Source organism: Ursus americanus, chromosome 27 (assembly GCF_024610735.1).
Source record: "Ursus americanus isolate L20-20 chromosome 27, mUrsAme1.1.p, whole genome shotgun sequence".
In the NCBI taxonomy this organism is placed as follows: Eukaryota; Metazoa; Chordata; class Mammalia; order Carnivora; family Ursidae; genus Ursus; species Ursus americanus.
This window is the reverse complement of record NC_142153.1, coordinates 30,150,677-30,166,484: the sequence shown is the minus strand read 5'-3', so window position 1 is coordinate 30,166,484 and position 15,808 is coordinate 30,150,677. Positions and strand designations below refer to the sequence as shown.

General features: G+C 49.8%; 1 protein-coding gene across 1 annotated transcript in view; it reads left to right on the top strand.

Annotated features, from left to right (window-relative positions):
* The window catches only part of DLGAP2 (DLG associated protein 2), a 114,875-nt gene that overhangs the window by 45,714 nt on the left and 53,353 nt on the right, over positions 1 to 15,808 (top strand). Inside the window, exons 3-4 of the mRNA XM_087856483.1 lie at positions 7,370 to 7,517; positions 15,083 to 15,302. Of these exons, the coding sequence (XP_087712609.1) occupies positions 7,370 to 7,517; positions 15,083 to 15,302 (368 nt within the window). The remainder of the gene's footprint in view (positions 1 to 7,369; positions 7,518 to 15,082; positions 15,303 to 15,808) is intronic.

Here is a 15,808-nt window from a genome sequence, read left to right as displayed (position 1 = left end):
AAAAACATACCCACACAGAAGAACTAGAAAATCTGCACAGCTCTATTGTGTATTAGGAAGAATTAATTCACTGTTAAAAGCATTCTCACAAAGAAAACTTCTGGCCACAATTGTTTGACTGGTAAATCCCATTAAACCCTAAAGGAATAAAAGCACAAATCATATACAAACTCATTAGCTTCAGGGCGAAAGAATAGGATACCTCTCAGCTTATTTTATGAAGCTGTGTAAGTCTGACACCAAAAATGTTACCCAAAAAAAGGCAATTACTGACCGATACGTTGTTTTAAATTAACAAAATGTTAACCGTCCAAATCCAATAATATGTAAAAAGAACCAAGTATAGTTTCTTCATGACCAAATAGGACTTATTCCATGAATGCAAGGTTGATTTAATGTCTGTAAATCAATGGAGGAGGGTCGCCGAGGCGGCTCGGTCGGTTGAGCATCTGACTCTTGGTTGAGGCTCTGGTAGTGGTCTTGGGGTCCTGGGTCGGCTCCGCGTTGTGCTCAAGGTGGGGTCTGCTTGGGATTCTCTCCCTCTCCATCTACCCCTCCCCCTGCTCGCTCTCTCTCTGTCTCTCTCAAATAAAAAAGTAAATAAAATCTTTTTAAAATAAATAAATTTCAAAAAAATCAATGAAGGGACCCACCACATTAACAAATAAAGAAGAAACGTGTTAGGATTATTATCAAGACATGAGGAAGAAAGAAAACTCTCAGCAAACCCAGAATAAAAGGGAGCTTCTTCAGTTGGAGGAAGGATAGTTGCATAAAAGGTAGAATCAATATAAATATTAAGATTAGGGGCGCCTGGGTGGCACAGCGGTTAAGCGTCTGCCTTCGGCTCAGGGCGTGATCCCGGCGTTATGGGATCGAGCCCCACATCAGGCTCCTCCGCTGGGAGCCTGCTTCATCCTCTCCCACTCCCCCTGCTGTGTTCCCTCTCTCGCTGGCTGCCTCTATCTCTGTTAAATAAATAAATAAAATCTTTAAAATATATATATATAAATATTAAGATTAGGTAAAAGGTGGGACACCAACCCTCACCATTCCTACTTAACATTAGAGTGGGGGTTAGCCAATACTAAGGCAAGCAAGACAAAGAACATCGAGATGAAAAACGAAGAACTCTATTCTGTTTATTCTCAGACCAAAAGATTATTCACACAGAAACCTAAGAAAAGTACAAAACAAATGCTAGAACAAATAATGGCATTTACCAAGGCCAGGGCCCTAGCAAAATATATAAAAACCAACTGTATTTCTTTAGACCATTGATGAACAATTGGGAAATGTTAATCCCCGTCACCTACTTCGCCCATTCCCCCGACGCCCTCCTCTCTGGCAACAACCAGTTTGTTCTCTGTACTTAGGAGCCTATTTCTGGGTTTTGTGTGTTTGTTCATTTGTTTTTTTCAGATTCCACATATGCGTGAAATCCTATGCTGTTGTTCTTTCTCTCGCTGACGTATTCCATTCCGCGTAACATCCTCCAGGTCCGTTCATGTTGTCGCAAATGGCAAGATTTCCTTCTTTTTTGTGGCTGAGTAAGATTCCAGTGTGTGTGTGTATCTATGAATGTGTGTGTATGCGTGTACCCATACGCGTATATACATACGGGTACCTATACATATATACGTCACACCTTTACCCACTCATCTGTGGATGGACACGGGCTGCTTCCATGTCTTGGCTACTGTTCAGAATGGTGCCGATGTCTCTTCAACAACAGGTTTTCGTCTCCTTTGGGTAAATACCCAGGAGCGGAATTACTAGATCATACGGTAGCTCTATTTTTAACTTTCTGAGGAACCTCCCTACTGTTTTCCACAGTGGCTGTGCCAGTTTGCATTCCCACCAACAGTGCATGGGGATTTCCTTTTTTCTACATCTTCGCCCACACCTGTTATTTGTAAGTGGGTTTTAAACATCTCAACAGCACTGTCGAATCTCTACCCTGAGAACCCCAAGTATTGCTCCCAGGAATTAAAGAGTGACATAACTAGGTACTAGTGACATGAGCAGGTGATGGAAACTTCAATATTGAGATGTTAATCCTCCCCAGACTGAGGTGTGATCTCAGGGCAACCTCAGTCAAAGCCAATGCTATTGAAAGCAACCTCGGTTTTTAGACAAACTGACAGGAAGATTCTAAAGTATATGTGAAAATGCAAAGAACCTTGGAAGAACCAGAACAATCCTGAGAAAGAGCAAAGTTGGACAGCTCACACTCTCTGATGTTTTCCCCAGTCCCAGCCCCAGAATCCACCATGTCTTCAAGGATCCCGGTCTCCGCTTAGGGGGATGGTATTTGGAAGCCCAGAGGCAGGCACTGGGCACACACGTGGCCGGCTCCTCTGAGCAGGCAGAGCGAGTACACGCGCGTCTGAGATGATCTTTGCATCTCCATTAGGCTAAGGATGAGCTCATGCTGCTGTCTCTGACGATGAGTGGTCCCAGCCTCCCCCGCTTTACCTGCACACGATATTTCTACATTCCATTCAAACGCTTCCTCTTGGAATCACAGGTTATTTGGAAGACTGTTGTTTAATCTCCAAGTACTTGGGGATTTTCCAGAAACCGTTCTGTTATTGATTTCTAGTTTAATGTCATTATGGTCCAACAACACACTTGGTGTGATTTCTGTTCTTACAACATTTGTTAAAGTCTGTTTTATGGCCCAAAGTCTAGTCTAATGTAGTGAACGTTCAGTGTGCACTTGAAGAGACTGCATTATGCTGCTGTTGACTGGAGACAATCTGACCTTAAGACAGTGTGATTTTGGTATGAAAGTAGACCAGGGTTTCTCAGTCTCAGCACTACCGATATTTGGGGCCAGGCGGCTCTTTCCTGTTGGGAGCCCCCTCGTGAACTACGGGATGTTTTCCCACACCATCTCTGACTTCTACCAGTAGCTGCCCCTCCCCCAAGTGTGGCAACCCACACTGTCCCCGGACATGGGGTGTCCCTTGGGAGGCAAGAGCTCCCGGGTTAAGAAGCACTCAGAACACGTCAACGCAGCAGGGAAGTGACCCTGAGCACCACACGTGAGACTCCGCTCGTGCAAAGACGCCAGGAAGAACAGGAGGAGGCAAGTCACAGGCCGAAGGAAAATGCTGCTGACAAAGGATCCGAACACAGAATACACGGAGAACAGAACAAAAATACGAAGCCAAATAATCCAGTTTTTACAGTGGGGCAGTTGAAAAGTCATGGCACAAAGAAGATACAGAGATGGAATGAAAAGCAAACTCCAGCGAGACACACCGCCGCGCCTGCGGCTGGAAGGACAGCACGCAGTCCTGCCAACGGTGTGGGGCTGCAGCAAGCACGGAGCGGACTGACTTGTGTGCCGGAGGTCTGCACATCCCACCTCCACCAACTTGGTTTCCATGAATAAAAACAGAGTGGGTATTTATTGCTCCGTTCTGGGATTTCTATTTTAGGGGGACAATCTCTCTTTTATTCTCTTCAAAAAATTTTAAACAGTTGAAATGTTTTGTTGAGACAGAATCTCACAGGGGAAAATGGGGCCCCATCTGGCAGCCCCCTCCCCTATCGGCTTCTCACCAGATGAGACACCTCAACCAAACTCCAGAGGAGAAAATCCAGAACCACTACTCTGGGTCTCCCTCCCCACATCCAGGCCTTCTGACGACAAATGAAATGTAACGTTTGTTACCATCAACCAAGTGCTCGCCCTGTGCTGGGCACCACTCTACGCCTGTCGCGTAGAATATTCGGTGATATTCAGTAAACTCTCCACGTTAAGTCCCGTTACCACGAGCTGCACTTTGCAGATGCTCACTGAGAGTAGAAACTGTCTGCAAGGATACGTGGGCTCGCGCGGGTGTGAACATAGGCTGGCCCCCACACATGCACTCCGGAGAACGAACTGCTGTGTGCACTGAGGGACTCCATCACCTGACGCGGGGCCCAGCGTGCGTGTAGCGCTATGTTCACTCTGGAGGGCTGTTCCCGCCACCCCCTGGGGGCCCAGCACACATGCAGTGCTGCGTTCACGTGGAGGGGGGCTCTTTCCGCCACCTCCTGGGGTCTCTTTCCCACAGCATCCTCACTTTCTAAAAATACATTGACCCATCCCCCAAAACTCACAACTTTTCTCCAATTACCCCTGCGCCCTCCTCATCATGGACAGATTCAACAAATTGTTCAGAATGGTCCCTTACGCTGTCACTTCTTCACCTTTGCTGCCATCTGGTTTCTGCCCCAAATCCACAAAAACCATCTCCCTGGTGGTGTCTGTGACCCCGGATGGCTCTGTCTGGGGCCATTCCCACCTCGCGGACTCCAGGACGTCTGCAGGTGGACCTTCCTTTCCCTCTCTCTGGCTCCCCTGTGGTGACCCGCGACAGTGCTCCGTGTCCCCCTCCAGCCTCGGGGCTCAGGCCTGTTCCAGCCTCCCGTCCCTCAGACCAGCCGTCATGAAGATAGGAAATAGTCACGATTGAGCTATATGTGAAAATCTATTTCTCCCCCTAGCAACTAGGATCCTAAAGTAGGAACTATCAGTTTGAGGGAATAACTAAGGGGCTTTGAGGGGATTTCAGAATGAGCTGGGATTCCTAGGACGGTTTCTATGGAGGAACAAGGCTGTCCTGGAGTGAGAGTCCCGGGGGCTTGGGGGGCACGTGTTCTGTGCAGAAGAAGGCACCTGCTGCCGGCTTCTAACCCCACCTGTGCTCCTCAGACTTGGGTCCTGATTTTCAGCCTCCAGGTGTGTGATTTATATGGACAGCTGGCTTCCTGGGACACGGCAGTATTGTAAAAAGCTAAACCGTTACAATATAAAAAATTCTATTAAGCCTAGTGAGGCTGAAGGGGTTTTTTTGAACTATTTAAAATATATGGTAATGAAGGACCATACTTTTGGGAGTCTTTGCTTCTATGACTCAGCAGCTACGGTCTTGGGGCTGAAAGCCCGGATTCTGAACAGACTGCCGGCACAGTCTAGCTCTGCCACGCATCTGTGTGAGCCCGCACCGATGACTCAGTGTCCCGTTTGTGCGACGGCAAATGCTTGCAGGGCATCCAGCACAAGAGTTGTAGCAAACGTTAACCATCGTGAGTCAACATTTAAGAGAAGAAAATGTGTTTAGCTTTCTACAGTGGCAACTGTCCTGTCAATGGCATGCCCAGCTTTGGAAGAAAGAGATCACAGGGAGTTAGAACACGTGTTTGAAACATGGAATCACAAACACAGAGTCACTCAGGCGTGAGTGCCATCCAAAAGCCCCCAAAGGGTCATTTGCTCTCATTTTGAGGACATCTCTTCACTCACTGGCCCAGAGCTGAAACCATGGAGACAGAGACAGACACAAGTCTTTCTTTTAGAGGCTCTCAGACCCTTCATCTGAGAGTGCTGAGACGATGAGTTAGTGGTATTAGTCAGAAAGGGAGCTATTATATTGCAAGAAAATAAGAAATGAGTACCAACTGGCAGAAATGCAAGGTATGAAATGAGCCATTTCAAGGAAACAGAAGGAGAGGGGAAATGCAGAAAGTTTGCATTTTTTGCAAAGTCAGGAGTGAGGCCAAGAGCCTAAGTCAGAGGTTTTGCCAGAGGCTGCCGGGCTCCTGCTCCCGCATGCAGTGCTGGACTAAACACACGCAGACACTGGCCGGCTGAGGCCGGCTGTGCACACGTGCCCCCCCCCCAATTGTGCAAGCCGTCCTGAGCCCCACACACAGCATAGTCCTGGGCGCGGTCCGTCAGCATCTGGCTGCTCTCATCGACTCTGGCCGCTTCCTGCCGCACCTACAACAGGTGGCCAAGCCTGGGGGTTTGCTCACCTGTCTTCCTGGCAGTCAGGCCTGGCAGCTGCCAGCGGGGAGCAGTGGGATCAAACCAGGAGTCCAGGCAAAGAGTCACTACTCCCCGTTAGCTGCCAAAATGACAAAATTAGAACCGACTGTATGACAGCTAATTTCTTCCTTTTTTCGTTTTGTTTTGTTTTGTTTTGTTTTGAGTGAAGGGAGCTGGAATGTGTTACACACCTGGTTTTAAGACAAAAATTGCCATGATAATAATTTACAATATAAATTATATTCTAATATGTAAAAAAGTATTATTAATATTAGCTGAAATACTGACTTTAAATCTGTAATAAATGGGCTCTGCCTAATCAGAACTTAGAATTGAGCCCCAGTTTTTCTCTGCTGGTGCATTTTTACAGAAAGAAGTAAATCACAGAGAAAACAAATTATATCAGGAATTTACTTTGTAAAGCAAGGAACAAACTTTTAACTGGCTGTGGAGCCAGACTTAGCAGCCAAGTATTTCTACACGTTTCTACACACGGGCCCGTGCACTGATACTATTTCATGTTCCCACTGTGATCCAAACGAGGAAAGAAGCTTCAGTACCTCTGGTCTTACAATTCCAGTTTTTGATCAAATAGAATGAATTTTTACTCTATTATCAAAAGATTTTCCACAGAACTTGAAACAGAGAACTCAGTGGGCCAGAAGTTTAAGCTAAGTTGATCTTTCTGCCTGCCAGACGCTCTCACAGTTTTCCCATCTTTAAACACAGTAGAGCAGAGCCTGAAGGGGGTCAGAGAACGTTGGTTTTTGAGGTCATTTGGAGGCACACGTCCACCGTGATGGTGAGGTGGGGTGGACCTCCCAGCCTGCTCTTTCTCCCTGTGCAGTGCGTGACCTGCACTACTGTGAATGAGTTACAATGGAAGGCAAGCCTTTTGTTTTTCCTTTTATTTTTCTGAGTGTGTCAAATTGCCAAAAGCTAACATGATTTTTATGAGATTCTCAGATTTTTTTTTATTTTAATGATTTTTTTATTATATTGTGTTAGTCACCATACAGTACATCCCCGGTTTCCGATGTAAAGTTCGATGATTCATTAGTTGCATGTAACACCCAGTGCACCATGCAATACGTGCCCTCCTTACTACCCATCACCAGTCTATCCCCTTCCCCCATCCCCCTTCCCCTCTGAAGCCCTCAGTTTGTTTCTCAGAGTCCATAGAGATTCTCAGATTTTTGGCTTAAATTCAGAAGCCACGTCCGCTGCTGGGCTATATGAGTTACAGTGCTTTTCGGCACCTTTTAGTTAACGTGGAACGATCCTAACTTCATTACCTGGCCATAGTCAGGTCTCAAAGCAGCTTTGTAAAGAGCATCCCCTGTTACTTGTGATGACTGTGCATTTGAAACTGAGCCTGCAGAGTGTGGACCTAAGACCAGGATGGCCACCAAAAGACACACATTCAGCTGGAAACTTTCCAACGGCCTCTCGGCGCGGGTTGGAATGACCCTCACCGGCTCTGCCCCTTCCGTGCATGTTCACAGAACGCCTCTTCTCTTCGTTTCTTTTCTCTTCTAGCCAGAGCTACCTGCAAGCTGCAAGCGACGTGCCTGCCGGCCACAGCCTGGACCCCTCGGCCAGCTACAACTCCCCGAAATTCCGCTCCCGGAACCAGAGCTACATGAGAGCCGTCAGCACCCTGAGTCAGGCCAGCTGTGTGAGCCAGGTCGGGAATTCCTTCCCCCCCCCCCCTCGGGTCCGCTCTCTAAAGCCGTGTCCTTGCAGCCTGCTGGGGCAAGGCCGTGAGCAGATGTGAGGTTCCTGCCTGGAGCCCTCTCCGACTGCACACCCGGGAACCCTGTAACACTGAGTTCTCGACACCTGTGATGGCATCCCCCTGATGCTGGCCTCCTCTGAATCAGGGATGACGTCTCAGCCTGCTTTGCTGACTTAGCTCAGGCTGTCTTCCTTTCCCCAGGTTTCCTCAGGGAAACGGGGCAGGTCCATGACAGCCAGGGTCTGACGGCAGTGGCTTTCCATCCCAGCCCTGTCCGGAAACTCTGATGGTCCAGTAAGAAGAGCTGAAAATAATCCGGGGTGCAGAGTTGCATTTGCGAGGCGCACAGGCCCTATTTCTCCGTTCTTACGCAGCCTCAGTGGGATCCGTGGCCCCAGGGTGAATGGCGGTGTTTGGTGTTTTAATCGGGCGCAGAGGCGTGGCTGCTGGAGAGGCAGGGAGCCCAGCAGGCTTTCCCATCCTGGTTTGAACTTTTCAAAGAGTACGCCAGAGCAAAATGAGCAGTAGCTGGCGCTTCTAATCACCATATGCTGTAGGATCGATAAGAATTGAATTCTTGAATTTTTAATTAAACAGGTTGCTTACTAATTTTAGCTGCCTTTAAAAACAGTGCTCAGGCTCACCGGGAGTGTCTCAGGCTTACACCTAATGCTTTCTTGCACTTCCTGCAGAGTAGTGGCAGAGCCCGGCTCCCTTCCGCCCGCCTCTGCCTCCTGAGCCTAGGGTCCCTTAACCATCGTGAACTTCTCTTTCCTCATCCGCGGGGAGAGGAAGGCTGCTGCATGGTATTGTAGGGACAGGTGATGTAACACATTCACACACGGGGCAGGTGCCTAATGAACGTTGGATCTCATTATGTAACAAGTGACATAGAGGCACTAAATGCCAGCCGTGATTGTTACTATAGTAATAATAATAGTACTAGTAGTGCATAATGCTAAAAAGTACTCCTGATTACAGACTCATGCTATGAGCTTTTGGTGGCTTGCCAGGGGTTCAAATACACTGAAGACTTATTTTGCCACAGGCTCTAAATATAAAGCAAGAGTCTGTTCATTTTACAGTTTTTTCTCATCAGAAAGTTGCACTCTGGACTTTTTCTACTGAACAATCTGGGTTTTTCCCTGTTCCACAACTGAAGAAAGACATGACCTCTTTCATCAACTCAAAGGCTATTTTTCTTTAAAAACAGGATTAGTTTTCCATCTACGGCAAAGAGAATGCCAGTGACCCTTTTTTCCCCCCCTAAAACAAGGAAAGGACCATTCCTGACTCTGGACACAAGGGACATCCTGGACTCAGCACTGAACTCAGCCCCGGACAAACTAGGGTGGTGGGTCGCGCTGCAGCCCGACCGCAAATGCCCCTGCAAATAACAATAAAAACAGCAATAGCAACTGTAGACGGTCTGCGATTAGATTATTGTAATTATCTAATTAATCGGGGAAACATCCCATTTCAGCATAGACAAAGTCCAAGCTGATGTTAGGAGTTACTAAGTGAACAGAGTGCGCACAGAGGCGCCCTCAACCTCTCTCCCCGCCTCCAGGAGCAGGACCTTCCCGCACGCTTTTCCTGAGATGCTAGGTTCCCTTCCAGTTACAACAGCTGCTTTGCCAAAATGCAACTTTAGAGTCAGATGTGACCCCACCAGCGTCTGCAGCAGGGGACAAGGTGATTTCACTGCAGATGGGTGACTCCCGCAGGCTTTGCTTTCTTTCTTTCTTTTTTATCTGAGTAGAGTTGACCCCCGATGTTGCATTAGATTCGGGTGCACAGCAGAGATTGGACCCCGTTATGCATGGTGCATGCTCACCCCAGAGTAGCTACTCTGTGCTGTTTCCATCACTGTTACAATGTAGCAGACCTTCCTGCGCCTTCCATTCCCCTCATTCGTTCCATTACCAGAAGCCTGCAACTCCCACTCCCTTCACCCATTTCAACCGCCCCCCCCCACCTCTCTCCCCGGCAACCATCAGTTTGTTCCTGTGTTTGTGGGTCTGATTCTGCTTTTCATTTGTTCTCATTTGCTCTCAACAAACGGGTTTCCCCTGAATGCCCAGCACAGCTCTTCAGGGGGTCCCGTGAAAGCCACCAGCTTCCTTGGTTGCCCTACATAAGCCACGCACTGCCCTCAACACCATGTTCTTAGTGAATCCAAGCTGGGATTTCCAAAACTACATCGGTAAAAATCACATGTCCCCGTACCTTTTTCTGTCTGAAAAGATTCGTCATTGTAAATAAGAGCCATTGCAGACAAGCTGGGTGTTGGGGGTTATTTATTTTGATGACTTCGACATTTGGAATTGCAGGTCGTTCTGATTGATGAGTTCTATGATAGGACTTTACATTGAACTCAGTTTTTAATTCTGAAAAAAAAAAATGTTACTTACAATAACCCTGGCACCCTGGCAGTGAATGGGGCCGTTTCACCCCTGGAAACAAATCTGTAGTAATTCCATATGCAACCCTGGCCAGTGTGACCCACCAGTCCCAGAGGAGCAGGTAGTTTCCAGTAACGGAGCACAATGCATTTGGGGTGATGCCTCTGGGAACCCCTCAGTGTCCCTGAGATATTTCAGTTGGTGGCTAAAGCTGGTAGAAGTTCACTCTTCAATATTCAACATTCGCTCAGGTGCAGAAATGAAATGAAAAGTCTATCCGAGTTCTTATGAGACTTGCTTGTCTGTAAGCCATGCTGTGATTGAACTTGAGTCACTGGACTCGGGTCTGGCTTCTCTGAGTTCACGAACCTGAGAAGAGTCCCTGTAGGTATGTGGAGTGTCTGGACTGATGCCGTGGGATTGCCAGTGGGGAGCGTCTGGGATTGCAGTGGTGCATGGGACGTACACCTTCCCAGTGACCAGCTTGAGCGGGGGGATTTATCTTGAGCCATACAGTTTCTTCCCTGGAGGAATCTTCTGGAAAATGCTAGAAATACACATCCATGTTGCTTGTGCAGAACCATGGACGTGGCGTGGAGCCAGTCTCGGTGCAGACGGCACATGTGTCTGAGCTCTCTGGGCATCTCCTTTGTTGCTGGCCTTTCCTGAGCTCTCTGGGATGCACCAGCTTGTCAGTTCATCGGACAGGATCCCAGATGGCGCTTTTACTCTCAGAATGATGTTCCCTTCCGTTTCAGAGAGCATGGTGGACTTTGTTCTTGGTTGCACTGCCCCCCACGCATGCTTCAGTGCTCTGCCTTAATGTCTGTCTAGCTAAGTCTATGTGGTAGATGGAAGAATGCCCATGTTGTTCATATCCGGGAGACATACTTAGAGCAAGACTGTAAGACCATCTAATCTTCCATCATTGATAAATAGTATTGTGACAGTGGCATGGCCTGCAGAGCCCGCAGGTCCCCATCCCTGTGATGGGCTCTGCCAGTTACTGTCTGCAGGGGCCACCCGGCGGGGCATGACCTCTGTGGTTTCCTGCCTGACACAGTCCTCAGCTGTGTGCACTGGAGCTCCTTCCCAGCTGTACAGGGACTTAGGAACGCAGGGGAGCAAGACGCCCAGCAGCAAGGGAGGAACCGAGTCTCAAGACGGTCACCTGACAGCCAGAGCAGAGCAGAGATTCCTGTCTGTGCCTGTCACATCCCACAGTCGCCCACAGAGATGAGCAGATAGCACCCCAGCCACCCTCCTGTCCCCTCCATCTCCACCACACCGAGCAGCGTCCTTCCGTGTGTCACCTTGTCACATTCCCACACCCCACGTGTGGAGGGCCTGTGTCCCACTCTAGAGGGGTCACAGAACCACGCAGACGCCAGCTGCTCACACGTACTGGCATTGCTGGGGTCAGACACTCCTTATGAGCTCTAGCCCTCCCCGGGCAAGCTGCAATGAGAGCCTTACTTATTCCCAGGGTATGAAGGGGCAGGCAGGGCTAGGTCCCCGGACCTCCCCTTGGCTCCTCTCTGTGGGAAGGAGGTGGGGGCTCTGGACAGAAGGCACACACACGGGGTCCCTGGGGAGGCGTGGCCGAGCTGCTGTGGAGCAAAGGCGCCCGGAGCATTAGTGGAATCGCCGTATCGTTCCAGCAGCGTCTGCAGACGCCCAAGACGCGGCCTCCAGCCAGTGCGGAACGCCATGCTGTCTCCTTGCTGGTCTCGCCCTTGGGACACCTCCCAGCTCAGCCAGCCCAGCCTCCTGAGGTCACCGGGGCTGAGTCTCTGCATTTACGTCGTTTCCATTCATCCACGGTTGGGCTAATTCTGACAGCCCGCCCTGTTTCCTGGAGCCGGGGGTATGGTGCTGGGGTCTGGAGGTGCGTGGAGGGTGGGACCCTCTGCGTCCTGGCTGAGGGAAGACATTTGCCTTCCCGTAGCTTCTGACCATGCCCGCTGTCTCATGGTCCCCTTCTTTCTCTTTCTCTTTGAAAAGCTCTTCTGGCATGACCACAGCCTCCTTCTGTCATGCATCCTTTTTTAAAAACATTGTGGTAATATATCCATAATAAAATTTTCCCCCTTAACCATTTTTAAGTTAGCAGGTCAGTGGTGTTCAAGACACTGACAGTGCTGTGCAGGCGTTCCCCCCCCCCCCCGAGTCTGTCGCCAGAACTCTGGCAGAACTCCAACTCTGTCCCCACGGAACATGAGCCTCCTGCCCCCAGCCCCTGGCACCACCGTCTCGGTGTCTGCGGAATGGTTCCTCCAGGGACCGCACACGAGTGGAATCGCAGTGTCTTTCCTTGTCTGACTGGCTTCTTTCCCTCGGCATCCTGCCCTCCAGGCCCTGCCCCACCAGAGCAGGTGTCGGACGCTCCTCCGTGGGCAGGGCTGAGTAATAGTCCACCAAGTGAACGTGGGTCTGCAAACAGCTGTTCTCGTCCCGCTTAGTTCTTATGGGTCGATACCCAGACGTGGCCGGGTCCTGCAGTAGTTCTTTTAATTTCTTGAGGACCCGCCATACTCTTTCCACAGCGGCCACGCCAGCCTCCATCCCACCAGCCGTACACCAGGTCCGGGTCTCCACGGCCACGCCCCACCATGCCTGCTGTGGAGCGCCACCTGTTGTGACCTCCGCTACGCACAGGACAGCCACCCTGTCACCCCCCCCAATTTTCCCAACGTTACCTGTGTCGGTTCCGTGGTGCCCACATTGTCCAGAAGCAGGTCAAACTGCGTTTCTGAGTTTACAGTTCACAAAAGAAGACCGAGGAAGCTTCAGAGGACACGGATGGTTGCCATAACTTTGATGCCATTGGCTTAACATCCTCTTGCAATTTCCGGGGACTGAGCCATGGTTTGAGTCCCCATGTAAAATTATATCCACGTTTCCAAATCTTCCTTGGGCTCGGTGAACACATCAGCTCTCAAAGAGCAGGTCATTTCGGTTCCTCGCTGGACCCAAATTTGAGATTCTTCTCGACTACTTGTTATTTGCTATGGGAGAAACAAGACACCTTCATTTCTAGAAACTCACCGATGTGTTTCTGTCGCTGTAAGCACCAGCTACAAGTGGTCCTTAGCGAAAGTTCAGTCTTTTGTTTGTAAAATGCAAGGGTGTGTTTAATGGTTCTCCCCTTCAAGGAGAGAGTGGGTTTGAGCAGGGTTTCCACTAAATCCTGCACCCAGTCGCAAGCCGCATCATGCAGATTTTGGCCTTTTCAGGCTGTGTAATATGGATCTTTGACATAAATGACATGAAACGATCTGAGGCTTTTTGTTGGAATTCCCCATATGGGAAAACTTGGAGTGAAAGAAATTTGTCATCAAAAATGCTGTGTTTCAAACCAGCATGTGTGCTTGTGATGTGTCCCGCTCTCCAGGGAGCTGAGGCTCCTGATGGGAGTGCCGTGGTTTTGTGGTTTATCTGTCCCTCTCCGACTTCAGGAACCCGTGACCCATTCAGACTGACGCTCTCACCTGTAATTTCCCTCTGATCCTTTCTGCTGGCACAGCCCAGACATTCTCCCCCTTATGCTGTGGGTCCTTGTGGCGCTGGGCACCATCCTCCAACGTTTCTACCACCAGAGACCAGGGTTGACACCCTCAGATTTGCCGAGTGAAAGGAGCCATTATTCTAGCGTGTCAGAAACCCGGGTGACCCCAGAGAAGGCCACATTCAGGTCTGCAAGTAGAGATTTTAGAAAAAATCATGTTTGTTTTCCTATTAGAGGGGAGATCGGATTCTTTCACCTGCTTTTACTCTGTGAACAATCAGAGGAAAATGACAAATCTGGTGTGTCAAAACATACTTGTCTGTATCTGTCGGTCAGTGTCACCGGGGTGTGGAGGAGGCTGTGGGTGACACATTCGGATGTGGATGCAGCCAGAGCAGGAATGTGGCGGGGACCGGTCACTACCGGGCTCCATCGCAGCAGGGTGGGCTTGGCAGGGAGAAGCCACCTGGGAAGTGGGACGAGGTCTCAGGGTCCGGCCTGGGCTCCTCCGAAAGCCCAGGGCAGGAGGGCTGGACGGAGGACGATCTGGAGCACCACAGGAGGTGCTCCCTCTGCCCTGCACCTCCTCCCTTCGTGCAGAACCTGCACTCACCCTCACAGCCTCACCCCGCGGACCTCTGCCCATCACCCCGTGAGCCTCCGGTCCTCAGCTGATCACTTTCAGCTTCTCGTTCCTGAAATTTTCATCTCTCCTCCCACCCTATTCTGTCCAAGCTGGCTTTGACACTACATTTCACTTCCCCAGATTCCCTTTTAAAAACACTGGGTTTGGCTCATGGGAAATGCATGAGTATCACCCCTTGGGAACCTCAGGTAACATGTGTCCCCGGCCAGAGTCGTCGACCCCACACGAAGGCCCTCCAGCCAGCCCGGCGGTCACGCGCATGTGTGCTCACGATCCCATCCCTGTCCAAAGCCTTGAGATTTATTTTAATACATTTGGAACTTTTAGGTTCCCAGGCTGACTCTATACCTGGAAATTAAATTGCAGGCTTACAAGTAATTCCTTTCCGTGCTAAACGATCAAAGGAGGCAAGTCTGCTTCTGTCCCGGGCCGAACAGCAACAGAGCTGGGACGCACGGGGTGACGCCTATTGACGTGGACAGAAACCCCGCCAGCCAGATGTGTGGTGGGTTTCCGTGACGATGCACAGAAGCAGACCGAACGTGTGTTTGTGTATGTGGCCTCCACACCTAGAGCCGGCCGCTGTGAGCAGCCTGGAAAGGTGACAGAGGCTCTGGGAACAGCACAGACAGGGTCTGGCGTCTGAATGCTGACCTTGTACGCACACAGTGTCTCCCAAACCTAGCGGTCCTGGCCGCCACCCTGTCAGGCTTTCTGCGGGCTGCACAGAATTTCAGGAGCATCTTGGGATTGATGATTTTTCCTAGTGTTTGGTAAGAAGTAACCCAGGAAGACATGCCTTAGGCCTAACAAATCCCCCAGCCAAACTCAAATGAACACCTCTAGAAAGACAGCGTATGAGGGTGAGGGTGAATTTTGTTCTCTCTTGTTCTTTGGTGACATGGCCACGGTGACATGACCAGGTTTCGCCACCGACTGCGTGTTGTTTTTCCAGATGAGCGAGGCGGAGATGAACGGGCAGTTCGAGTCGGTGTGTGAGTCCGTCTTTAGCGAAGTCGAATCCCAGGCCATGGACGCCCTGGACCTCCCCGGATGCTTCCGAACGAGGAGCCACAGTTACCTTCGAGCCATCCAAGCCGGCTACTCCCAGGATGATGAATGTATTCCGGCCATGACGCCCTCCAACACCGCCTCCACCATCAGATCCACAGCAGGTAAAGGCGCCCTTTCTGACCTTCCTAGCGGGACACGTGTAGGCGAGCGTGGAGTCTCCTCCCAGAGGAGCACACGCTTCTTCACTGCAGGTGAAATACACTCTCCAAACGTTTGGTACATTTGCCAAATGGCACTTGTCACATCGTCATATTTGCAATGGGGTTTTGACACATTTCTTTCATAGCTGACCTTTCTTTTTCTTAGGATGCAATCTCTTAGTATCAAGATTCTTTAGAATAATCCAGCGTAACTTCTGTAGTTTTCTATAGGAAACAAGTTTAAGCGCTGACATTTGGACAGTGATTGTGCTTTAAATACCAAAGTTTGCTAGCTTGCAGTCAAACCTGAGGGGACGTGCCCCGACTCCCGGGCCCCTCCTCTCCACGTCCAGTCTGAGCGTCCACTGCGTGCTGGGCAGATCCATAAACACGACTCATTGCTCAGAGCAAATCCATCGTTCATGCAGATTCACTAATGCTCCTTGGGCTCTGCAGGTTCAGTGTCA